Source organism: Paralichthys olivaceus, chromosome 2, assembly GCF_024713975.1.
Source record: "Paralichthys olivaceus isolate ysfri-2021 chromosome 2, ASM2471397v2, whole genome shotgun sequence".
Lineage (NCBI taxonomy): Eukaryota > Metazoa > Chordata > Actinopteri > Pleuronectiformes > Paralichthyidae > Paralichthys > Paralichthys olivaceus.
This window is the reverse complement of record NC_091094.1, coordinates 21462512-21488115: the sequence shown is the minus strand read 5'-3', so window position 1 is coordinate 21488115 and position 25604 is coordinate 21462512. Positions and strand designations below refer to the sequence as shown.

The window sequence follows — 25604 nt, the reverse complement described above, 5'->3', positions numbered from 1 at the left end:
ACCTGATCCTTATGTGTTGCAGTTGCGTTTATATAGTGTTCTTGAAAATGCCTCCAATTGCTTTATTCAAATTAATTTCAAGTGAATCAACCCCCACACATTACACCTTAAAATGCTGCTACTTTTTTTATATAAATCACAATAATTCTGTTCTTCTGCAGCACAAGGATCTCAGATCAGGTTTTATTAATTTTTGGTATAGGGGGGTTGAGGGCGGGAGAAACTGCTGGAGACGACAGAGCGAAGTCCATGTTTCCTATTAATAAAAGAGCTCCCTTTATATGAATATGAAGTGTGATCGTCTCCGGGATCTCACACAGCCCAGACCCCGGTGTCTGAATCAGGTTCTATCGCTCACTTGGACCACAGAGCTACAGTGCCTCACACAGTGCTCCACAATAGACCAACCCTTCGAATGCCAGTTGTGAGCAAAAAAAAAAAAAAAAGATATCCGCGTTTGGTGGAAACAGTGCATGAAATGTGAGCAGCAGAGAAGCGATCGGATGTTGCACGAACAGTGGAAACAATCGTGGACATACCGTGCATAAATCAAAAGGCATGTATACTCTTAAATTCATTCATTTTATTACAAGTGTGGGGGTGCTCTCTCTATAAGCTCCCATTCATCAGACTGTACAACTAGTATAAGGGATTTAGGTTTTGCAAATAAAAATACAATTCAAAATCAATTATTTGTTCCTTTGTGTCATGTTATTTCACCCCTGATAATGGTGTGCGGTCATTTAATTTTGAAGAGGTCAGTATTTTGAATGCTGCATTCAGGCTTAAGGCTGTTTTTTGCATAAAGGCAAATGTTCTCAACGGCTTGGATCAGGTTTTATCTCTCGGTGCAGGCTGCAGCTTCTATAGGGCCTGTTTGTTCAGTGGTCACATCCTGCAGCAGCCAGTGGATTACTGCTGGGGACAGAGGACGAGGACAGGGTCAGCCGTGCGCACTGCAGGAATGCGTCCAGTCCACACATTAGAAAGGACAGGGGAGGGAGCAGTTATATCACCTGACCGCTACGTGGCAGTAAATCACAACAGGTCTTCCTACATAGATACTTCTTTTCTGCGTTCAGGTCTGCAGAATCATTTTCACAATATTGGAGACTCTACGATATGTCTTTACAATAGGATACATGAATAAATGCTGACACATGAAGCCCAGCGACATACAAGTCTTCAACGACAGATGTAAAATGCAAAATAAATCCACAAGCAAACATGCATTTTGAGTTTATATTATATTTATTTATAATCAGATGTAAAAGACGAGGAGATTAAAAAAGTAGACCCTTTACTCAGGAGACAGCTCATGATTACGTACATATTGTTTTGTACAAAGACAGCACTGTTTTTCTCGTGTTAAAAAATCCTACATTCAAGCAATATAAAACATCTCAATGACTTTGTGTTTCCAGTGAAAAAAGCCCATCACTTACACACAAAATAACACATCCTTCTACACATCTACATGTTCAGGTATAGTACCACACCGCTGCTACAGCTCTTTCCAGTTAGTCTGCTGACAACCCAGGAAATGAACCTGAGCATGACATGCTGATCAATTATTTTACGTTACGCTTTATGAGCAGCCTGAATTGACATCAGTGGCACAGAAAAGAAAATATGACAACATGCTAAATCTGTGCTAAATTTAAAGAAAAAAACAGACGCAGATTTTCAGACGCTGTGAGGTGCTTGTGTATGTGCAGTGTGAGGGGAACAGTTCCTCAATAAGCTTAATTCGGAGGGATTTAACAACCCCCCCACTCTCCCTCCCCCAGCTTTGTGCTACAATTCTTCCTATGGCGCCTTGATAAACCAAGGATTCATTCAAAAGCAGGACAATGTTTCCTTGCACAGCAGCACCATTTGCATCTAAGAAAATACCTGCACACTCCCACACACTGATGTGCTAACACACACTCACAGATGTGGATGTGCAAGCAGACATACAGCGGGCAAAGCAACACAGGGTGCTGTAATACCACTGACTTCTCCTGACATGCGTGTGCGATTCCAGGTGGATACATTTGTATGACAAAATAAGGGGTTTGTGCACATGCCTGTAAATTCAAATGTAGAGAAATTCATTTAAATTCTGTCCATTAGACGATTTGTACATTTTCAAGATTGCAGAAAAGTAAGAAACAGCAGAATGCAGAAATGACAACTCCCCCCATTGATTATAATAACATTAGTTTCTTTTAGAATATCCCTTAATTTCCTTCAGCTTTACACTCTTTTATACACCTATACATGTTTGACCACTGAGACATGATTATTGCTTTAAACATTGGCAAAGAACAGTATTATTTTATCTCATCCTCTGACAGAGGAAGTGTGTAAGTCATAGTCGAGCCCAAATCTTTTCATGTTCTTGTTGTCCATCCAGTTGATAAGAGAGCAGGACAACAACCTGTTTTGGGGAGGTGGGCTAGGACCGTGCTCCCAGGGAAACCATTTTGCATGTTCACTTGGTTATCATGTGTTCTAGTTTGGGGTTGACAAAGGAAAAGCCAGCAAATGCTGCCTGGTCCATGGAGTCGATGAGGTTCTTGTCTGCGTGGGAGAGGCGAGGCTTTTCGCTCAGGAACTCTCTGTCGAAGTTGCTACAGTCACTGGCAGATTTCTGTGGGAGGTAGTTCAGGGAGTTTAGTTTGGTATCAAGGACGCATGCAGTTATATTTACACTAATGCAGCAATGCTTTCTAGAGTCTAGTCAACTCTGGCTCCATTGCTCCACTATGTGAGAGGTCTCACTCTCCAGAATCCTCTATTATACATATCCTCTCAATTTAGTTGTTTATTCAAGCTGCAAATATTTCCCATCTCTCCCTTTGCCTGACAATGACTCCATGCAATCTATCTGTTGGGAGTGATAAGAAGCAAGGAATCCAATCTCTGACCACATTCCCCTGCTGTAATAAATATTTCCAACATGAGTTTTCTAACTGAGGTGGATTTCTGTTAGCACATAAGTTATTCAGGAATAAAAAAATCATAGGTTCATACCACTTTGGGCTTGAAAGGGGGGTCCACCCCTCGCTTCTGCAGTGCTGGCCAGTTGATGGATCTGAAAAAGGATTGTGCACGGATGTCTCCCACCACCCCCAACCTGCGACTGGGGTCTCGCTCAAACAACTAAAATGACAGGATATAGATGATTTTACTACAGAAACAGCAAAAACAACTCCCTGTCATACTATACTGTGAAAAATTTTTTCAAAATCTATTCATGTTTGTGATATATTTGCCTTTGTATCTAAGAAGGTTATTTATTCACCTGTTCAAGCAGGTTCTTGGCCTCCTTGGTGATCCAGCGAGGGAAATGAGGGGTGTCCGACCTGATGGATTCAAACAGCTCATCCTCATCATCACCTTGGAAAGGTGACTGACCGATCAGCATCTCATACACGAGCACACCAAAAGACCACCAGTCCACTGAGAAGGTGTACTTCTGTCCTAACAGGATCTATGATGGGAGACAGACAAAAAACATGAGATGTACATAATGAGAATAAGGACATAAAGGAAATGTAACTACAGGCACTGCAATGCCTCCTAACGGCCACAAGATGGCATATATTGCAAAACAAGGAAGGAATACAAGGCACTTCAGATTTTATACGATTTATAAATACAGATTAAATATGTATGTAAGATTTTAACACAGACATTATAATATAATACTACAAAATGCTTTAAAAAGCTTTAAGACAAACCTCTGGTGCAATATAGTCTGGTGTTCCACAAAATGTTGTGGCTCTGGCTTCTCCAAACACTTTCTCTTTGCACATGCCAAAGTCTGCAATCTTTATGTGTCCATCCTTGTCCAGCATCACATTGTCCAGCTTCAAATCTCTGCAGAAAGACACAATCACAATTAGTTTTTTGTAGAGTATATTCTGCTAAAATTATTGTAGTCTAAAATCCAAAAAAAGATTTAGTAATAATCTTCTCTGTTGAAGTCTAATTAGAGATTCCAGACACTGATGCAAAATGTTTTTTAACCTGTAGATGATTCCTTTTGAGTGAAGGAACTGCAGTCCCACTATTATCTCAGCGGCATAGAATCTGAGGATTGAAATGTACAAAACAAGCATTAAACACTGTTTTACTGTGAATAAAAGCATCAGTTACACATTCTCAACTGTTCAATATGACAACTGCAGAGGCACATGTTTCTTTAAGTGGTATCCTAGTTTACTCACGTGGCTCTGTTGAGATCGAAGCGCCCTTTGTCTTGGATGTGGAACATCAAGTCGCCTCCATTCAGGTACTCCATCACAAAGAAGAGGTGCTCCTGTGCAAACAACACATTAATGTCAGTTCACGGACACAGACAAATGAGACATGAGGAGACAGTGAGAGACAGTGTTCAGATAAAGGGGGTGGGTGTGTGGGTCCTTATCAACAACTGGGAATTGTTGCTCTTACTGTCCTGACCCAGATTGATTCCCTATCAGAGAAGATGCTTTTTAAGCTTTTGATCATGAAACCCTCAGTACATCTCTGCTTACTTTAGACTGGAACGTGGAGTAGAGGTGTGTGAGGAAGGGGTTCTCCCAAGCGAGGGCCAGGACTCTCTTCTCCACCATGGTGCATTCCACATCATCATCCATGAGAACGACATCCTTCTTCAGAACCTTCACAGCAAAGTACTGACCCTTTCCCTTCAGCTCTGCCAGAAGCACCTGGGGTGTCAGAGTCACGCAGCATGAGCACTTCATCGGGTGATCACAGCGGTGATTATAGCAAGTATAATTACAGCAAACAAAAGTCATGATGAGGAAGTTTTCATATCTCCTACCTATCTTATGTGTTCTAACCGGCTCTATCTCAGTGCCATCATGGGCAAATGGGCGTGGATATAAATTAAACTCTGCTTGGCTTCTCTGTCCTCCTGAAATAGGTCAGCCTGTAATGGTTGTATGATTTGTCAAATGTTGACTGGGATCTATATTGATGGAGTAACGCAGCTCTCACCAAACCATCTCCCACTCCAGGTGCAAGAAGGAAGTCATTTAAAAAGAAGTGGGGGATGTATTGATCTACTGATGTATAGCTAGTCTAGTTCATCAAAAATGTACGACACCATTGTCGGAAAAGAATAAATTACGGAGCTGGGAGAGGGGGAATTATATTGCAAGAAAAAACTATTTCCAACATTTAAGTCGTAACTTTACAAGGAAAGAACATAGATAGTGATACTCTCAGTTAAATTATAGATGATAAAATTTACACGACAAAATAAATAAAACCAGTGTGTGTTTTTGTCACAGTACCACCTGAGGTGGATGACAAGATCAAATTAGTATACATTGCATTCAGGTTTATCACAGGGGGTTTGAGTGAAACTGGAGAACAGAGGAGATGAGCTGGTTACGGAGAGGTGCATGACAAACAAAGTCAAAGGTTACTCAAAGAGAATCCCAAATCCCACTTGTACTGCTGTAGATGCAACCAGCATCTGTCCATTGACCTTCACCTTTGCCCACCAAATTCTACAGAAGTCATCTTTGTATCCAAGTGCATGTTCAAGCCTGATGTAAAAGATTCCATCGGAGATTTCCTGATATATTGCCTTCACAAAAGGTGAGGTCACATTGACCTTGATGTGTGACCTTGAAATTGAATCAGTTGATCCTTAAGTCCAAGTGAACCTTTGTTCACAACTTGACGTAATTCCTTCAAGTTGTTCCTTAGATATCACGTGATCAATTATGGACAGACACTGAAAGCAGCTCAGCTCAACTACGGCTGTCACTGGTGCAGAGGCATAAAATGTGGCTGAAGGATGGATGGAGACAGACTTTGATGATGGAGGGCAAACATCCTCAAAGGGACAAAGCATCTCATGTTAAGTTCAGGAACATGTTCAGAGATGGGGATCATCGGACACACCTTTCCAAAGCTGCCTTTGCCCAGAACCTTGTGGAACACCAGGTGGTTCATGGTGAGGTGTACCCGGGGGACTGTAGTAGCCGCTGGGACTGGGCTCACAATCTCTCCAGCCTTTCCATTACCACCTGTTGTAAATACAAGTTTGCACATACAAAGTAAAAAATTAAAACATTAATGAGCTAAGATTTAAGAATGTAACTGGTGTTATTTCAAATGATACCAAACCTATTTTAACATTATATAACTGCTCTTAAATCAAATGACTTTGCAGTATATATACAGTATATATATATATGTGTGTGTGCTCACAATGAACACATCTTACCACTAGGGTCTACTGTTGCACTTTGGATGTCTTGGTAGATCCCAACATCTGCTGCATTGGAGTTTTCAGGCTTATTAATAGATTTCTGTGGAAGAAAATATTTTGCTGAACCAATTATGATACAGAACATATATTTTAACACTGACTTGACACAGTCTACACAAACTAAAATGTTTTGTTTCGGTGTTAACCTGGGAGACTTGAGATAGAGCCTCTGCCAGCAGTTTCTGGTTGATTCCACACAGATTAGCCACTTTGGTCTGACAGTAACTGTGTACGTTCATGCCACATTCTGTTCACAGGTGAAACACATGTCAAGTTGTGAGAGGGAATACGATGCAAGCATGACAGAGAAAAACAAATGTACCCTTGGGACTCACCTTCACATTTGAGGCCCTGTTTGAGGAGACCCCACAGCAGACTGCCACAGTGGTCACAGAAAGTGGGGCTCTTGTAGTTATAATGCTTGAAACGATGTGGCATATCAATCTTGAAGCGCTCTTTCTGGAACTACACACACACATACACACACAGAAACAGGTAAAAGTCTAAATACAATTCCACAGTTAATATTTAATTAATAAAAAGATAACGCTGTAGAACCAAATTCAGTTCACAGTCAGTATCAGAATGAGGTGAAGTTTTACATCTATACTGAAGAACATAAACTTTTGCTCACCATAGTATCACGACTGTTGGCAGCTGTTCCAGTGCACCTGCCAATGATTATTTCGATGCATTTTTTGTGGATTGCCGCATTGCATTCTGAGTGAAATAAACAATGACATATTTTGATAAGAATACAAAAAGGATCAAATCTGATAAAAATGTAGATAACAATTAAATAAACACTCACGTCTGCACTTGTAACCTTGCTTGTTGAGCCCCCTAAAATGGATTAAAAGAGATTGAGAAATCCTTATTACATGTGAAAAAAAGAGGAAAGAAATAATGGCTGCTGATAACAGAGAAATATATTTAAGATGCTTTTCATTACTACATTTATTTACTGTCATTTATGTATTATAATAAAATGCACAAGTTGACCTAGACCTTTGTGCAAAAACCTCTAAACTGCATCTGAACTGAAAATTATTCTTCAAAGTATTATATAAATAAATAAACCCTGAGAAAAGCAGAGAGACCTGAACAACTCTTAATAAGGGGTTTTATTTTTTTTCAGCATGACCTGAAGAAATCATGCTTCAAATTTCCTCCATCTCGTCTCTTAAAGGTACAGTGTGTAGAATTTTGTGATATCAAGAGTTGAAATTGGATGTTGCAGCTGAACACCCCTCATCTCACCCTCTACTTCCAAACATGAAAAAGAAACTGTGGGAGCCTTTAATTGTCATAAAAACTCAAAAGGTGTTTAGTTTGTCCAGTCTGGCCTAATGTAGAAAACATGGCGACCTCCGTAGAGAGGGTCCCCTCAATGGTAATATAAAGTATTTAAATATAAAGGGCCTTTTCTGGGGTAAAGAAAACTAGAATTCATACAATTTAGATGAAATGAACTAGTGAAAACATCATGAGGATTATTCTACATTAAATGTCTACCAATAGTTCCCTTTCACCTAAATCTTACACACTGAACCTGTAAGAGAAAATAAAATAATGTATTTTGTGAGATGGGGAGTTTGGCTCAGGTTGGTCCTGCTTACATAGTTGGAACACTTCATGACATCCTTGTGGGACTTCCCTAGATGGTGACTGATTCCCACAGTAGCAGCCCTGCTGTTGTTTCTACCATTACTCCCGCCCCCCGGCACTGTTCCATTTAGGAAACTTAAATTGCAACTAATTGGTCTTTTGAGAAACACCCTTGGGGGGGCCTGGGATTTTCTTATCGGCCAACTGATGTTTTTGTCCCATTTGGTGCCCAGAGAATATTCAGTAGGTAATGGCACAATGGTCTGAGTTTATTAAAGCTGCACTAGTGTCTTGATAAAAATACAATGCTGATCATAATAACACTTTAGAAAAACAAGCTGACAGGCATGTTAGCTGCTTCTGGGTGAGTGATGTCCATCAGAAGCCTCTCACTGGAACTCAGAAACACTAAGTGTCAAAGAAAAATATTTATTTGATATGCAAACCAGCGAAAGCACACAAGTGTGATCAGCTGTCATGTAACAGAGGCAGGCCTCTCACCAGAGGAACTCTCTGCACACAGAGCAGAAGGTGGGCTGGCCGAAGAAAGTGGCGGTGAACTCGTGGTTCTTGATGAAGTGAACCTTGGGCTGCTTGAAAGCTCCCCTCCTCCTGTTGAGAGTTGTGACTCCATCCTCTGGAAAATGCTTCACTGACGAATTCATAGACTCTGAGGAGAAACATTTCCATAAGCAAATCAAAATGAGTTACTGTATACTTTATGTCTGCTCAAAACAAAAAGAGAACAGGGTAAACTTTGAAGTGAAGTCCCAAATCCCTTTTTCGACTTTTTAAATACTTAGTTAACTATCCTTATTCTATTATTAATATATATCTGATCAAGCACTATTATTGGGCTTTAAAATGACATCACAGTGGGAATAAATCAGTCAAATAGCCATTGGGTGCCCCACCTTGTTGACTTCAGTCAACAAGGTGGGGTCAAAAGTCTCCCAGAGAAGAGTGTAAAAAGAGGCGTGGGAGAAGTAAACAAAGAAAGCAGAAACTCTGGAAGAGATAGGGAGAGTGGGTGGGAGGGATGGAAGGGTTGAGAAACAAGAACAATTCGAAAAAGGGAGTAGCCTCAAAGACAGAATTGATAGACGGGGGAAAAGTGGGAAGAGTGATGAGGTGAGAGATAAGCGAACTTCCTCTCTGCCATTCTCCTGACAGATGTTTGTTTTTGGACAGTGTTTCAGTGAGCCGAGCAAAGAAAGTGGGAGTGAGAGAGGGGGGCAATGACAGACAGCTGAGGCAGACAGCGTCGAGGGCTGTTCACACATGCCTAAAAATACTCTGCTTTTCAGGAAACCTGTGGAGTGTGTAGGAGGGAGCTAAGGGAGTAGGGATCTCGTTCATAACAGTAGGCACACCTCCTTCTCATGACCCCCTCCAACCCTGAACAGTGAACCCCCGACTGCTACAAAAGTAATTCTCCTAACCAGAACCAGTTGGTAAATCTCACCCAGTCCACTCCATGTCAGGAGTGACTTGGGTTCCCTGCAGGGGAGTGAGCCATCATCTGTTTCCAGTTAAGTATCCCGACCATTACAGGCTAATGGCAGCTAATAACCTCAAATATGTAGAGAACACTTCTATGAAAACTCTTCAAACCTACAAGTTTGTCGTCTCTAAACGGAGAACTACAAGAGGGCATCTTTGTAAAGCCAGCAACACGAAGAAAAAATGTCTACATGAACATGAAGAACTGTTGCAGTTGGTTTCTTTCCCACACCTGAAAAGCACATTGTGATTTAGACAGAAAGCTTTTTGCAGTTTGACCCAAGAATGACTGCTCACTCCTCAGAGAGGCTGACAGTAACTAACATGTTAGGTTGCTTGTAGAAACACTAGATGAGGACCCTTTCTGCCAGTAGAGGGCCTCCCATATTATACTAAATGCAGGAGGTTGATTCTGGGGTGAGAACAAACTGATGGGAGGGGGCAAGGAACAGTGGAGTAGCACACTCTATCGTCGAAACTCACAGACACACTTCCCTGGTGGTCTAGTGGTTAGGATTCGGCGCTCTCACCGCCGCGGCCCGGGTTCGATTCCCGGTCAGGGAACTACTTGTTTTAAAATTTAAAAGAATGTTTACAATCATCAGACAGGGTGTGATATAGAATAGAATAGAATGCCTTTAATGTCATCACACAATGAAGCATGGCAAAATTACTCAATGATATAAGTGAATCTTAACTTAAACAGTGTAGTGCTTTGTTTCTGAAAACTGTCACTGAATTCTGATCCCAAAAACCCAGACAAACCCACAGTCTCTTTTTGAATTTGCTTATTTTAATAATTAATATTATGTTACAAAAATACTCTGAACTAAATCAAATGTTCAGTCCATAAGATGTAGGCATTTTACCTGCATCGCTGTCCTCCAGGAAGAACTGTACTGCCATCTGGATCCTCCCTGAAGGGTGTAGGTCCACCCAGAACTCGGTATGTCCGTTGTTTTTGGACTTTTTACAGCGTTCTGCCAGTACAGACACGCCCACTGTGGCCTTGGCCAATGGCTCCTCAGTCTTCTGCATGAGAACCAGTTCTAGGACACGCCCCTCATAAATGTGAGCATCAAAACTGGACTTCCATGCTGGATAGAGGGTGGGCTTCCTCTGGACCAAGGTCTTTCCTCGCTCTGTGAAAGAACATTGGGATCATCCATTGGAAGAAAATGCTCATCTTTTACTTTTTCATTCTCAGGATGGTCACAGCACATGAATGGCTTTAACAGAAACTACCTGGACATGGTAAAGAGTCAGTTTGCCAAACTGACTTTTGAGCTCAGAAGAAGACTGTTAACACAATTACACTGAGGATGTGTGCGTCAGTACATACCTGTGCTGACAGACTCCTTCATCTTGATGGCACATATTGGAAGGTCAGTTTGAGGGGGCAGAACGCACAAGTCATGGGCATTGAGAGAGATACGCAGGAAGGGTGCCATGGTGACAACTCACCGAAGCCTCCTGGAACAGAGACACAGACCCAGAGTTAGAAAGTCCCATATCCACACACGTTCATATTTTGATTCTACTAGTATTACTCATGGTGTGTGTTTAAAATAGAAGACACTTTGGAAAATAACTTTGGAAACATCTGCCAGTAATGATGGATGAGGGAACACAGAGGTCCTCCTGAACTGAGACGCATAGTGACAGAAAGTCAAAAAGATCAAACTTTTACAAAAAATAGAAAGCTCCACTGTTAGTGACAAAGGCAAACATGAAGTTTATATGCAGTAGAGTTTTGGAGGATTACATCACAAGACCCTTTTTCGCAATTGGACAGACATTAGTCATCTTTTTCAGCCGTTTTACCCACGTTTAAAAATCAGCATATTGGTAATAGAGAACTTTCTATACCAAGCATCAGCCCTGGTGATTGTGAGCGCACAAGTGTGCCTTTATTTTATTCTGCAGAGGAGGTACTAGTTGTCTTGTTTGGTTACATTTTATTCTTTTAGTGTTTCTTTTTTCAGTTGGTGGTGTAGGCTGAAGCGCGGGGGCCACTACTCACAGACTAGTTAAACCAGAACACCTTGTAGTTCTATAAGGGATCATTCAGGCAGCTTTTTTAGTATTTTAAAGGAAAATATCCTTTCAAAATCTTTTCTGTCTACTGCTTTAATGTGAGACTATAATCTTACAATTTTGCACGAAGCTGTAATGCCACATCTGTGATATTTGAAGTTATAGACTCTAGTCAATATATTCTTTGATTTCTCTTTACATTCCTTGAAAATAACATTGAAGTGAAAATGTAATTTTACACTTCTGGGACAACAAATGAAACAGAAAACACAATTTGCGAAAGTGTCCATCCTCTTGCTTCATTTAGGCTGAATTGCTCCATTGACAGATTTGCTCACCACTGCTTTCCACGTGTTCTGTGTACTTCCTCTTTAAGTGGTTCCTGAACACAATTACGAAAAAGTGTGGTATAACAAATGAACACACACTATTTATACATAAAGTCAAGCCAATAATAACTGCATATTTTGTTTTTGTTTTAATTAGAAAATCTGCTATAGTGAAAATGCCAGGCAAGATCCTTGCTTTGTATGGCCTGCAAATGGGGCCTGAACTTTTTCTCATAACTTTAAAATGATAAAATTCATTTAATCTAATGCAGAAGATATACAATGATCTAAAGCTATCATGTATGATTAGAACAAATGGAGTGAACCCTGTGAGCTAGTTCAGGCAGACAACTCAAGCTGCGCTGCTCCAATCATGTGACACACATCATGTGACATACCTCATTCTCCACAATCATCTATAATACACATCTAGCTTATTAGGTGGCCTATTTAAGCAGAGAGAAATTTCCCATCAACCCCTTTGCTCACACTGCTGCTGCAGTATATCTACCAGTTGCTTCAGTCCCTCCACCACCCCAGCATCCACCTGTAGGCTCCGATGGGGGTTTACAAGTATTTGCTTGTCACTCCCATCATATCTGTGGAATCATATCAGGGGAGTGATTGAGTCGGAGCCTAGACACCAAACACAAACCTGTTCTACTGCTGCAATAAACATTTGAACGTGAGTTGTCTGACTGACCTGTACTTATACACTCTCTGAACCTCTGATGTCATCGCCACTATTTCACACTCGAGTCACACAAATGCTGCGTCACACACTAGCAGGACCTAGAGGGCATATTACCCTACATCCTAATTCCCCAAACAGTAAAAAAAAGCCTACAGAAATCCTCCAAGAATTTCCACACAGCATTCTTGTCAGCTTATAAATTCCTTAAGTTGATCTCTTGAAGCTGTAGTTGCTTGCTTCATTGACATAATCTTGGTTTAATAGTCATTTCAGAGACACCCACGTCTGCACTTTGAGGAAAAACAGCAACTCATTCTAAATTCTCAATGTTGTTAAGCTGCTCTATTAAAATACATTTGTGGGCAGTAATCTCTAAAGCAAAATGCCCAGTGAAACTTTCTTATGCTTGAGCATGAATATGTACATGAAGCCCCTGTAGAAAAGTACTGCACACTTCCTGTTTTGTTCAAATAGTTAAACATTAATGAGGAGACATTTGTCTTTTTGATGCTTTTCACGTTGCTGAATGCCTAATGAGGTCCTTAGTGACTGAACCAGTGTGTGCCTCATAAACAGTGTGTACATGTATTCTGCTCAGCCTGTAAAAGTGGACTAGTGTAGATGCTATTTTCAGCTCAGGTTGGATCAGATCACGTTTCATTTCATCCGCTAAAGACTAATCTAAATGCAGAATTTTAGAAAGAAGACATTAAGCTCTTAACCATTTTCCTGTGGAGATCTCCTCTTTAACATCCACTGGTTTTCTGGAATCCCCACTGGGAACTGCTTAACAATCCATTACTGTTCCCACACAGAGCAAATCTCAGGTGTATGTTCTCATGTGTATAACTGTGAGCAGCTGGACACAATTCTTGTTTAACTGAACCACTCAGGATCTGTATTGTGTAGGAGGCAGCAGAGTTGTACTGAGGCAGGCTTGTGAACGCAAGGCTGCTGGTGTGATATCCCAGACAACAACTGACGACTCAGTAGCTATCACTTAACCGATAACTGCTCCTTAAGTCAAAAGTTACTCAGTGGCCAGTTTGATTTAAAGTTAACTGGTGACCAAAATGGTATATGACCTGCTTTTGGCTTATTTGGACTGTCTGACAGTAACCCACTGTGCATTCACGTACTCTTTGAAAGTTGAAATATGGAAAAAACATGGATGCTGTAAAATGCTATAAAAATGTCTTGTATTTATGTGTTTAGAGCATTTAAACAATACATTGATATCTGTTTCCAATATTTCTATAATAATGAAGAGCAAAGAAAAGGATCTGGTGTAAGAGACATATACATGATTTAAAATGTGCATGTTAATCATACACATTTCTGTATTGGCTACAAAGTAGTGTTGGGTGCCTGTGGGAGATGGAAATACAATTTGCAAGTGACAAATGTAACATTTGACATTCTTATCAAAAAATAAACTATTCAGAACTGATAGTAAAATCATGCTCATTAGTTAGAAGTGATGATGTCAGCAATTCGAGTACCAACATTTCCGACCTGAGTTCACGTGAATCTTCTCCGTCAGGAATTTTTAATTCCTAATTTTTTCAGTTATTCCGACACCACATGAACACTCAATCCACACACAATGATTCATAACTCGTAACTAATGCTAGTCGCAGTTTCAACTTTGCTTCCTCCTTTCGACACATGCCACATGTGACTAAGTAGGCTGGAGAGGACATAAATACTAATAATACAGGGAGAATCAATGCTCTTCATTTATAAAATAATAAACTTGGATTTATATAATGCCCTTAAAGGAGTCCATGGCTGCAAAGTCTTTGTGAACAGGTGGACTTCAGGAGTTCTTTGAAAGTTTCCAGAGATGGGGTAGAACAACCCTTGTGTCTAAGCGTGAAGATATATTGTGCACTAGAGTAAATGAAAATAGGTTAGTATGATCTTCACATGTTAGGTATCTTTTTTGATATACATTTCCAATGGTCCACTTCTCTGCCATGTCTCTACTAGGCTGAGAACAAGTTTGTGTGACCTTGAGATGTGAAGAGGATACCAACAAGCAACCATTTCTGAGTGAGGTCAGGAGGGTTGAGAAACTGTTAGAGCTCTCATTGTATGGCTGAGGCATGCATATACACAGACAGGCACACATACAAAAAAAAACATTAATCACTGTCTGAGTTTGACACATGCAAAAGTATATTAATAATATGTACATTTTACAGCCTGTTTCCAGTTTTCTCTGGCCTTTACACACACTCGCTCTTGTGTACACATACATCGACTCTGCTACAAAGAAAAGAGAGCCTTGTTTCCCCAGAGAGAGTGGAAAAAATGAGCACATGCAATTGGGGAAGGGGTGGGTAGAGGAAAAGAGCAAGAGGGAGGGAAAGAAAAAAAACCAGATAGGCGACATACTGTGAAGCAGGCCAGTGGACATGAGCAGAAATCAGACTGAATGAGAGAACCAGATTAGTCCTCACTGGTTCCAACCACAATGATTTCAATTTCCAGTAAGATGAACAGCATTTTAAGAGCTTTTTTAGCTCTTTAGCTTTTGTCCTCGCCTGAAACATCTGCAGGGGAATGTTAGCTTGGACTCCCTGCCTGCGCTGTATGTGCTAACTTTGCACAACACAAAATAATCCATAAATTATACACAAACTGGAAGATGGCACAGTATGTGGAAAACATGACAAGATGACTTAAGTAAGTAGAGCAAGCCATTAAATGTCTCTTGACTTGACATGAACATTTCTGCTGTCACTCATTAGCGGATGTTTAAGAAGTTCTTATGCAAAAAATGACACCTCACACATTTAAAAATGTCAGCAACAGGCAGCAGATAATATGTTTCAATAATTAGCAGGTAAAATATATAGATTATTGACATGAATATTTACTTGGAACGATATGACACAAATCTTCCATTACCCAAACTGCATCAAACAGTACAAGAGTGCAGACAGAGATGTCTACAAAAGATGTGTTATCATCAGTCACACTGGTCGATGCAGTCAGAGGTCTGGTATGCCCTGAATTATAAGATATGTCATGTACTGGAAGGAGTGATCGAGCCGGTCTGGCAGGTTTGGGCACTCCTGCGTGTCAGCCGTTAATCAGTGTGTCTGAGCAAAGACAGGTACAATTATGGAGAGAATGACAACAACAGTCATCTACAATTCAACAGAAGAGACATTTCATTAACCAGTGATGGGAAATGCTTTGTATTTGTTGTCCACAGACCTGCCTGCAGAATGGCTGAAAGGAATTCTGAGTCGTATTCAACACTGTTGAAGGGTTAATCCTTGCTCTGACGACTGAGTCAAGAGTTGTTTACACCAAAAGGAGCATGCATTGTGGGTGTTTATGTCAACACTTGAGGATCCTATTCTATATATAGTTCCACAATCTTGGGAAAAAGCAGCAGAAAACAGATCCTAAAGAAAACCCAACATTTTCATGGCCACAGTGGAATGTTGTTGTCTGGACACTGAGGTGAGTTACCTGACACCAAGCCCACTGAAAATGTGCTTCACTCCCAGACTGGGAGGCAAAAGTCTCCAAAACAAACCAGAAGTCAATACGGCGGCAGTACATGCCTGATGTCTATTGGTGATTTCGTACAGCCACTAATCAAAAGGAACCAGTTACAACATATTATGACTTTGAATAGATTCCTCATATACACTCACTCCACTTAAACTGTGAGTTTATGTAATACAGGGGCATCAGCTTCTACCGTCTCAATTAAATAGAATGGAGCCTTTATTACTGTAATACTGTTAACTAGACTGATTTATATCAAAATGACTTAAGTTTAAAAGTTGTATTTAAACAGATTTTAAAAGTGCTTACTCAGCAACCTACCATTTGCTTTTAAAGATACTTGAATATGTCACAGGTTGAAAAGCACAGATGTTTTTAACATTCAACTGCTTTGGTTCCAAGGTCCTGTCATTGTGTGCTGCCTCACTGTCAGGATTTACTCAGATATTTGAAGAGAGTGCAGCCATTGTTATTCGTAACAACTCTGCTTTCCTCCTCAGTCAAGTCAAACTGTGTTATGTGAAAAAAGGAGATCAGAGGTACTGATTAACTTGGGTGAGAAATGTTGAGACACATCTTCGAGACTAGCAGCATGTACATTTCTTTCATTCACTCTGTATGAAGATAAATTTTGACCGGACTGATTATCTTCACTGATATTTTCAGTAAAATACGTCAGCTAGTGATGATCAACTAGAACGTGTGAAATGACACAATGAGAGTATGGAATAATTGGCATTATAATCTGAATTTCATCAGCAACTGAATAAAACATTTACAAATGTATTCATAAACTTTCAATAACAATGATATATTTCACCTAAACTTGTAATAGGTGCTAATGGGACATATCTATCATGTGATGATAGAAAAATGTCTATGGTTTCATCATTTGGACAGGGCTTTGGGCCTTCTTCTATGCTGAAAGGATGCAGGCAGAAAATCAACACGAGAGCAATGCAAACAAACATGGAGGAGGGTGAACATGACACAGAACAAAAGTCATTAAAACTAAACAAAATGGTTGTTCTCAAATAATGGCTATATCTTGGACGCAGTTTAGCATGGCCCAGAAAACTGTGCAAGAAAAATATGCTGCAGACTGATTCAGATTCAAACACCACTAACTTCCTCTACCACATGTGCAAGAATCATGCCAATCTTGTTGCAAGAGGTTTTTGTCCACAGCAGAGAATCATGAAGATGGAAAGAGATAACAATTGCTGTTGTAACTTACATCTGCAAAGGCCCAATTCAAATGGCCAAGAAAAGGTCTGAGCAGCAACTGAAGATTCGTTATCTAGATATGAAATGTCCTCTGTCAGGACATGAGACTTTGGTCATATTGCAGATCCTTAGGTGGTAATCATGTCTGCGTCAGTGAGCGACAAAACAGGCCTGACAGGATGGTAAATAAAGGTAGTAGATAAACACATGCAGGTGCACAGATCACTAAACCAGAGCTGTCAGGTGATATCAAACAAACCATGTGAGATGGCACCAGCTTTGCAGGCTGCTGAGTCACCTGTTACCCTGAGCCACTGTCAAGAAAACCAGGAAGTATTCTTGACACATTCTTCAACTGACATGTTCCCATAATGCATTTTATAAGCAATGTTAGGAAATGTGAAAGAAGAAATTTGAGAAAATGAGTCCTGTCGTTTCATCCCATATGATCAAATCATTGATTGTTGTGTTACTTTTCTGATGATGTCTGTTGGCAAAGGCCAATATTTTGGGGTTTCAAGTGTAAAATATTCGAGCCAAGAGTCCACCTTGTATTTGCCTTATACGGTTTACAGTCTAACCAGCGTGAAAATGTTTCTCCACACAAAACACAAACATCAGCACTTTTTGTGGGTGTTTTAGGTTCAGATGACATTTCTATTAACATCTATCTGCATATATATGTAGATAAATTAAAAAGCCGATTGGCTCAATGTGTTCTGCCTCTCCACGTGGACCGCTGCCTGCTCAAACGTGATTGGTCGTGATTGAAACAGTATGTAGAAGGCGTCTGGTCTCTGTATATTCATGAGCAGAATCTGTTTATAGAGATTATATAAGAGAGACACACTATGACAGCGAGTCAGGTGCAAGGATTAGTGAATGACAAAAAGCTCAGACTCAGAGCAACCTGGCTGATGGAGCTACAGAACAGCTGGTGGCTCAGGAAACGAGAGCTGAACAAACATGCATCACACAATTATTATGAACCTGTACAAGCATGGTTAGTTAACCAGACCACACCTATGACTATAACCTTGTGTGTGGATGTGATTTTAACATTTAATGCATCATAAAGCCGCTCTTTATGATAAGCTCAAAGAAAGCACATTGGAAATGAAAGGAACATAATGGAAAAAGGCTGTTTTAGTTGTGATTATACTGTTGATTGTGAAGTGGGCATGTTGAGTACATACTGTACCCCTGTCAAGTCTGCACATCCATCTATCTGCCTTTTCAATAACGCAACACTGTCAGTGGTTTTCTATCTTCATCTAGATCCAGATCTGCACTCAAATAACCCCAGTTAAAAATAACGAGGCAGCTTTACCTCTTTGACGGAGGTAGTAACCTATACATTGAGCCCAGTGCATCATTTGATTTTCTTTTCTACCCTCAAACAACAAACAAAGTCATGCAAAACACTAAGTCTTACAAAACCTTCCTTAATCCACAAGTCTTACACTGAGGCACGATGGTATGTGTTGTTACAGTACTAACCCTGTCCAGAAGTACATAAGTGCGTGTGTACACACACGCGCACACACACACTAATAACCTAGAACAAAGCAGCCTTTAATGAATTTCAATGGAGGCTGACTTGAAAGAATCATAAGCCTTCCTTTCTTTCACTAACCAAGGTTAATGTCTAACACCCGCTTCACCAACCACACACGGGTGCACACTCACACGTTGGTCAACTCTGGAAACTTTAGACCTAAATTAATTTCCTGGAGAATGGCCCTAACCATAACAACAAGATACCTAACATTAACCTCACCCACGGAATTAACTTTTCAGTCCCCAGTAGACGGGAAGAGTGAACCAAATGAAAACGACAGCCAATGACAGAAACACACACAGGGACAGACAGAGAGACAGAGAGGTCATGTCAACAGACAACATGTAGCAGATGCTGCCTGGGGACCTTCAGTTCACACCTTCAAAAATTTTGAAAATATGCATTTAACTGCCCCTCTGTGATGTTACACTCTCTTTCTCTTTCTCTCTCTCACAAACACCCCTCTCCCACACACACACACACACACACACACACACACACACACACACACACACACACACACACACAGAGAGAGAGAGAGAGTTATACATGAAACAAAAGTGATTTAAGCCTGAAGAACAGCTGACACTGCTGGTTCAAGGTCAGAGTCAGATGAGTGGATGCTGCGATACATTCCCCTAATACTGCATTCACCTAAGACCAAATCAATACAAGCTGTTACTGCCTGCCAAATGGATGTGAGAAGTGACAGTACACAATGACACAAACCTCAGATGTTGTGCAGGGTTAACCTTTTCTGATTTTCTTTCTTCTATTTCTATTGCTGAGAACTTTGGCAGGGCATCAAACCTGCTATACGAGCATGGAATTAATCCTGCTGCCTTGTGTGCGAGTGTGTGTGTGTGTGTGTTCTCTCCACATGCATTAAGAGCGGTGTCCATTTCTGCCCAGCTCACAGTTCACAAAGCCTTGGTTAAGTCAGACAAAATTGCATCTGATGGAGGAAAGCCGAGTAGGATACTATGATGTAGTGTGTGTGTGTGTGTGTGTGTGTGTGTGTGTGTGTGTGTGTGTGTGTGTGTGTGTGTGTGTGTGTGTGTGTGTGTGTGTGAGAGATCAAGAGAGAGAGGGACCATGCAAGGACAAATACTCACACAGCATTGATTTTGCATACTTGTGCCAACTAAGTTTTTATGTGAGTCTGTGTGTGTGTTAACTGTAGGTGTTCTCTTGAGGGACTCACTTCCTATTCATCATAACAAAAGAACTGTAGTGTACATACTGTGTTGGCATGTGTTTTTTTTATATTCGACGGTACATTAAACAAAGTGTACACACAGTTTTGAAGATACTGCAACTTAATAGTGTTGTTGATGTTTTGCCACTATGATACTTTTTTTTTTACAGTGCATTACTGTGTTGAGCAGGATGTACTAAAGAAAACATCCTTTTATTAAATAAAAAATAAACCAAATTTCTCAACTCATTGGTGTTTAACTTTGCCTCGTCCCAAAGAGCAGTGCAACAAAATGGAAGTAAAGCAGCAAGATTTACCAAATTTAAATTTAAACCACAAAATGAATTATGTAAATTATAATTGACTGCTGATGTGCAGATTGATTGTATTTAAAAAGTGAGCTGGTTTAACACCCAGCTGTGACTGTAGTTGATGGTTTGGACTTTTCATTTGCTGTGATTAAGCTTACCCCACACTGCAATCCTGTATCAAAATAAATAATTCATACATACAAGAAGGTGAGGTGTTTTTGAGCATATTGTTCTATTGAGCTTTAAGCGCTACAAGGGTGACTCCGGTCCTGACTGAGCCGACGTCCCAACCGTGTCTTCCGAGGGCTCATGGAGCCACAAGCCAATATTGACACACCAATAACTGCAGGCGGATTGTGTTACAGGTTCTTGTGACACAAGACTTTCACAAGCAATATAAAGAATATTTCTAAATAGGACAATGTGTTTAGTGAACCTGTGGAGCTGACAAGACGTGTCAGCTACTGTGGATTCAGACAGCCAAGTTATTTTCAGCCGCTAAAATGCAGGGTATTCTTTTTACACTGACACTTCCCTTAAACTAAACACTGCGTTCTCATAACTCACCATCCTTTATCGCCCTTTTTGCGTTACGTAGATGGTTGGAAACAGGCCAAGCAGAAAACACAATGACAATGATGTACTCATGGCAATAAACAGATGTTAGTATCATGGGTGATGACCAGCTCCAACCTGAGTGCATTGTCATGAGGTAAAGACCTTTAACAATTCAGACTCAAGTTACAGTTGAGTGACGTAAACCTGCTTCAATACTGGTTCGACCACAATGAGCCTGAGCGCTGCTGTTCATCATCTGTATTGTAATGACATGACTCTGCTGCTGTCAGATCAAATCAGAAACCAAGATGAACTATAGTGCAGTGAAACTCTTCCTCCAGCTTTGTACTTGCAGAAATTAAAGTACATTCACTTTTTGGACTTATACACAATAGAAAAATATGATGTTAATCGGATATAAGATGCACTATGGGCATTGACTGTATGAAACCTGGAGAACTGAACACCTTAAGCCAAATTCATTGTTTCCGTGTCCGCCAGTCCACTGGGGTTCGCTATGGTCCTTGTTACACAAATCGTCATCCACCCATGTCTGCTAGGGCACGCACGGACCCCTATGCTGACTGTACGTGTCAATTGCGTATGGTACAGGTACAACATGGGATCATGTGCTCATGTCTGGATCGCAAGACCAATGCAGCCCCTTATTTTAGTATGAATGGAACCGTGGGCATGAACATGTGACTGGAACGAGTAAGCAACTCGGACACATAGAAAGAAAAGTCAATCCTTTAGTGTCAGGGGGTTTAAGTATCATTAAGAGAACCACTTGATTGTAGACTTTAATTAAGATTCCCTGAGATAAGCCACTTTAAGGTATTAAACAACTTAATAAACAAAAATGTAGCAAGTAAACAATATGTGTTGTTTATTGCATGTCAGGGTAATTAAGTTGTTTTAAAGGGAGGTTTGCTGTCTAACTTACAAACATAAGAGGAATCCCTTTGTCTACAGGTTTAAATAGCTTCAAGGATTTTCTGGCTTCTGGTCATGTTGGTGGGCGTTAGGATCATTGTTAACTAGCTCTGGGCAGTACAACAATCGATAGTAATACAGCAAAGGTTCAATATATATCAGTGTAATGCTTCAGTATTGCAGAAGTCAAATGAGAAAACATAATTGCACTACCTCAGATTTGATAAATGTTTTGCTGTTGATCAAGTGTATGTCATCCTCTGCTCATAGAGAGATAAAAATAAGACATAATAATGTGAGCTTTATCAGGATAATCATCCATATCGACTTTACCTTGATAACATCTTTCGACATATTGTCCAAGCCTAAGTTTACGTCATAAAAGATTCATTGCATGCATAAGTTCAGACAATAGGATATATATACTCTGATCTAAGTCTCAGTGTGTTGAAAAATGTTTCATTGTGTGTTTGTCTTTCTCTGCTCCTAAAGAAGAGTTTAAAACCACAACCTTCACTCGGGAGAAACACAAATCTGTCTTTAAACTTAGAAACTATTGTGACATTTATCGCAATAATTCAAACTTAAAGGTTGAACTCCACGGTTTAACCTGGCTCCATTTCCACTCCCCAGCAGACTGCTGTGTTTGTACAGTGTAGGATCCACTTGTTGTGCCGGTGTGTTTCCTCGGTGTCAGTGGAGAGGTGTAAAGTTTAGTCTCATGAAGTGAACCTGCGAGCACTGACACAAGCTCAACGTCACTTACGTAACAACGACTACAGCAGAGAAGAGGGAGACATACACACAGTCCAATCATTACTATGAGAGCTAACACACACTGCAGTAATTGCCTCAACTGTAACACACTGAGTTCAAGTGTTTCTTTTTTTTACAACCTCGAACTAACTTGACGCCGAACTGTGACTTTACCTCCTCCGCTGAGCCTCGAGTGTGTCGTGGGTTTGGTGTTTGAACCTCGGGCTGAAGTGCCACTTCTTTCTTCAGAGGCGCTTCAGGAAGTGTTCGAGTCCGCTGCTGTTCATTCACACTGACTGTCTCTGTCTCCTCGCTCCTCTGTCTCCTCTGTCCTCTGTCTCCTCTGTCCTCTGTCTCCTCTGTCCTCCGTCTCCTCTGTCCTCCGTCTCCTCTGTCCTCCGTCTCCTCTGTCCTCTGTCCTCTGTGACTGCTCGGATCTGTACTGCGGCTCCGCGCGCGTGCAGTGTGGAGTGAACGTGTGACGTCACGCAGGTGAATTCCCAAAGAAGCACACACACACACGCACACACACACTCACACGCGAGTGCGCGTGCGACTTCAGAGGACATTACATAGATTTACTCCAATCCTAACCATACATAACCCTAACCCCAAACTAAACCTAAACTTCACCTGAACCTAAACTTAAGCTAAATTTCAACTCTACATTAACCATAACCTTAAACTAAAGCTAATCTTCAACTAAACCTAACGTTAAACTAAAACATTAAACTAAAGCTAATCTTCAACTAAACTTAACGTTAAACTAAAACATTAAACTAAAGCTAATCTTCAACTAAACTTAACATTAAACTAAAACATTAAACTAAACCTAATCTTCAACTAAACCTAACGTTAAACTAAACCCAATCTTCAACTAAACCTAATCTTAAACAAACCTAACCTTAAACTAAACCTCATCTTAAACTAAACCTAATCTTTAACTCAACCTAACCTAACCTTAAAACAAGACTTCACCTTAAAACAAATTAATTTATGGAGCCTTGCTCTTTGTCCCCACAAATAAGATCCCATGTGACAGATTTAGGTCCTCACAACATGAGTAATACCTGCAACACACATGCACATACCCACACACCCACACCCACCCACACACACACACACACACATACACACACACACAGAGAAAGAGAGAAGTGAAACTACTGTAGCACCAGGCAGCTCATACAAGTAAGCAATGAAATCAAAACTTTGATCTTTACTTAGAACTGACAGAACCAGACTCACAACTCTGCAAACCTGATTTTTAGTGATGGGAATTTGACATTAGGGCTACAGGTCATGAGCATGAATAATGTTGCGTCTTCCCAGAATTCCCCTGTCTTAACCATAACCTGACACTGTATCGCAGCAACACAAGGAAGTGAATGGAAAGTTTTTCAGGTTCAACAAAATTCATTTTCCCTCAAGTCAAACAGGTGTATTTGGCAGGGAAAAAAACTTAAAATGAGCAAATCAAAGCGATGTATATTCTTAGATACAGAACACACACACACACACACACACACACACAGGTTAAAAAGGAATCCAATTTTATGGGCCAATCCAAAACAGCCCTGACTTTTTATAATGGCTCTGCACAGCACCTCCGCACTCCCTCTCCTCTCCTACACAAAACACGGATATCCACGTGGTGATGTGGTGCTGAGTCATCAAACACCCCTCTCCCACACACACACACACACACACACACACCAAATATCATATGACTAAGAGAAAATAACCCATTCAATTTAGCCAGGCTGTCTCAACTCCTAAAGGGGATTTGTAGCTCTTAAGAGAATATAACAATGACATATAGAATAGGTGAGCAGGGTTGAATGCTGATGGAGATTTCTGAGTGAGCCTGGAGTTAGTCATCACCACCACAGACATTTGGAGCAGAGGACAATAGATTTGGAACCACACGAAAAGCTGTGGTCTGGATACAAGTTTTCAGCCATGGCTCAGACTTTAATCTAGTAATTTCAACATCTCTCTGAGCTATAATTAGTAGCTGAACAAAGATTACATCCCAATTAGATTCAAAGAGTCATCATGCTATCAGTGTCCATGCTATCCAGTCACTGACATCATCTTTAATAGCAAGGAAACAACCAATGAGAGGAAAATATGACTTTTTTTCCATTACTTTCACTTCCTAGAAGACGATCTGCCGTCATGGAAGGCCTCCCGCTGCCCCAGTGGCTGTAAACAAATATACAGCGTTATAAAACAATCACAGACTCCTATTAGTCACCTCTGCCTGCTCTTCCCAGCATATACAGCCTGCCTCTGCTTTCAGAATCAGATATCCATTGGACTTGCACTTCAGGGACCCCTCGCTTTGTTTTATTCCACCCAACATTCTGGTTCAGCAGGAACTATGCTAAATTGGGGAAGCAAGCTTTTCTCCACAACCCCAGCAAACAAAAAAAAAAGGTTTCTTACTATCACCACCCTCTGATGAAAGAAATGTAGGTCAGAAGGGTGCCTGCTTTCCGTCAGCCACCAGTTCTGTGACGGTCATAAAGTTAATTTCTTACTCACACCTGGGGCTGCAGAAGAGCACGGTTAAAATTAGAAACAGCATTGTTGCCTGGGAGAATTCCAGCTTGAGGTTTTACCCGTTTGTGCACTTCAATAGGCATAAGGCTGACTGTTGTTGAGAATCTGCCGGTTATGTAATTTTACTGTAACAGCACTGATTGCATGACAGGACACAGCACGCATGTGAATTTGCTTGCTTCATGTTTGCTGTGTGAATGAGTCTTGTATCTGGACACACCAGACAGTTCCTGTTGTGATGTCCGTTTCTGCCATCGTCTAGCAGTGCCAGGGCAAACATGAGAACGAGTAATGAGAGGAGCAGATGAACAGAGGAAGGGAGGGAGGGATGAAAAAACAATCCCTAAAAAAGGAAAGAAATTGTCGTTTCATCAAGAGACATGCCACAGACTAAATGTGCCTCACTCTTTCTGTCCTCATTTCTCCTCCCTGTGACTTTCTTCAGCTTTTTTTAATACAGTGTCTTGTCTGTGAGCTGCATGTTTGAAGAAGTGTCGCTTCTTT

General features: G+C 40.7%; 1 protein-coding gene and 1 non-coding gene across 3 annotated transcripts; one reads left to right on the top strand and one right to left on the bottom strand.

Moving 5' to 3' along the window:
• Positions 1-1232: 1232 nt before the first annotated feature.
• LOC109629299 (protein kinase C delta type-like) lies at positions 1233-24989 on the bottom strand. Of its 2 annotated transcripts, none has more exons than XM_069511309.1 (18): positions 24793-24989; positions 22707-23602; positions 10737-10867; positions 10264-10536; positions 8393-8561; positions 7095-7126; positions 6918-7003; positions 6619-6748; positions 6430-6530; positions 6239-6323; positions 5914-6038; positions 4530-4703; positions 4221-4312; positions 4021-4083; positions 3732-3870; positions 3293-3481; positions 3022-3150; positions 1233-2638 (listed from the first exon to the last, which is right to left on the bottom strand). In XM_069511309.1, exons 3-18 carry the CDS (start codon positions 10843-10845, stop codon positions 2480-2482), a joined length of 2055 nt encoding a protein of 684 aa, XP_069367410.1. In that variant the 5' UTR covers positions 10846-10867; positions 22707-23602; positions 24793-24989; the 3' UTR covers positions 1233-2479. The 2 variants fall into 2 exon arrangements, with proteins under 2 accessions (XP_069367410.1, XP_019942530.2); XM_020086971.2 differs by having other exon boundaries at positions 22707-22969.
• On the top strand, positions 9887-9958 carry trnae-cuc (transfer RNA glutamic acid (anticodon CUC)). The gene has a single exon. It is a non-coding gene; the product is annotated as a tRNA-Glu (tRNA).
• Positions 24990-25604: the final 615 nt, after the last annotated feature.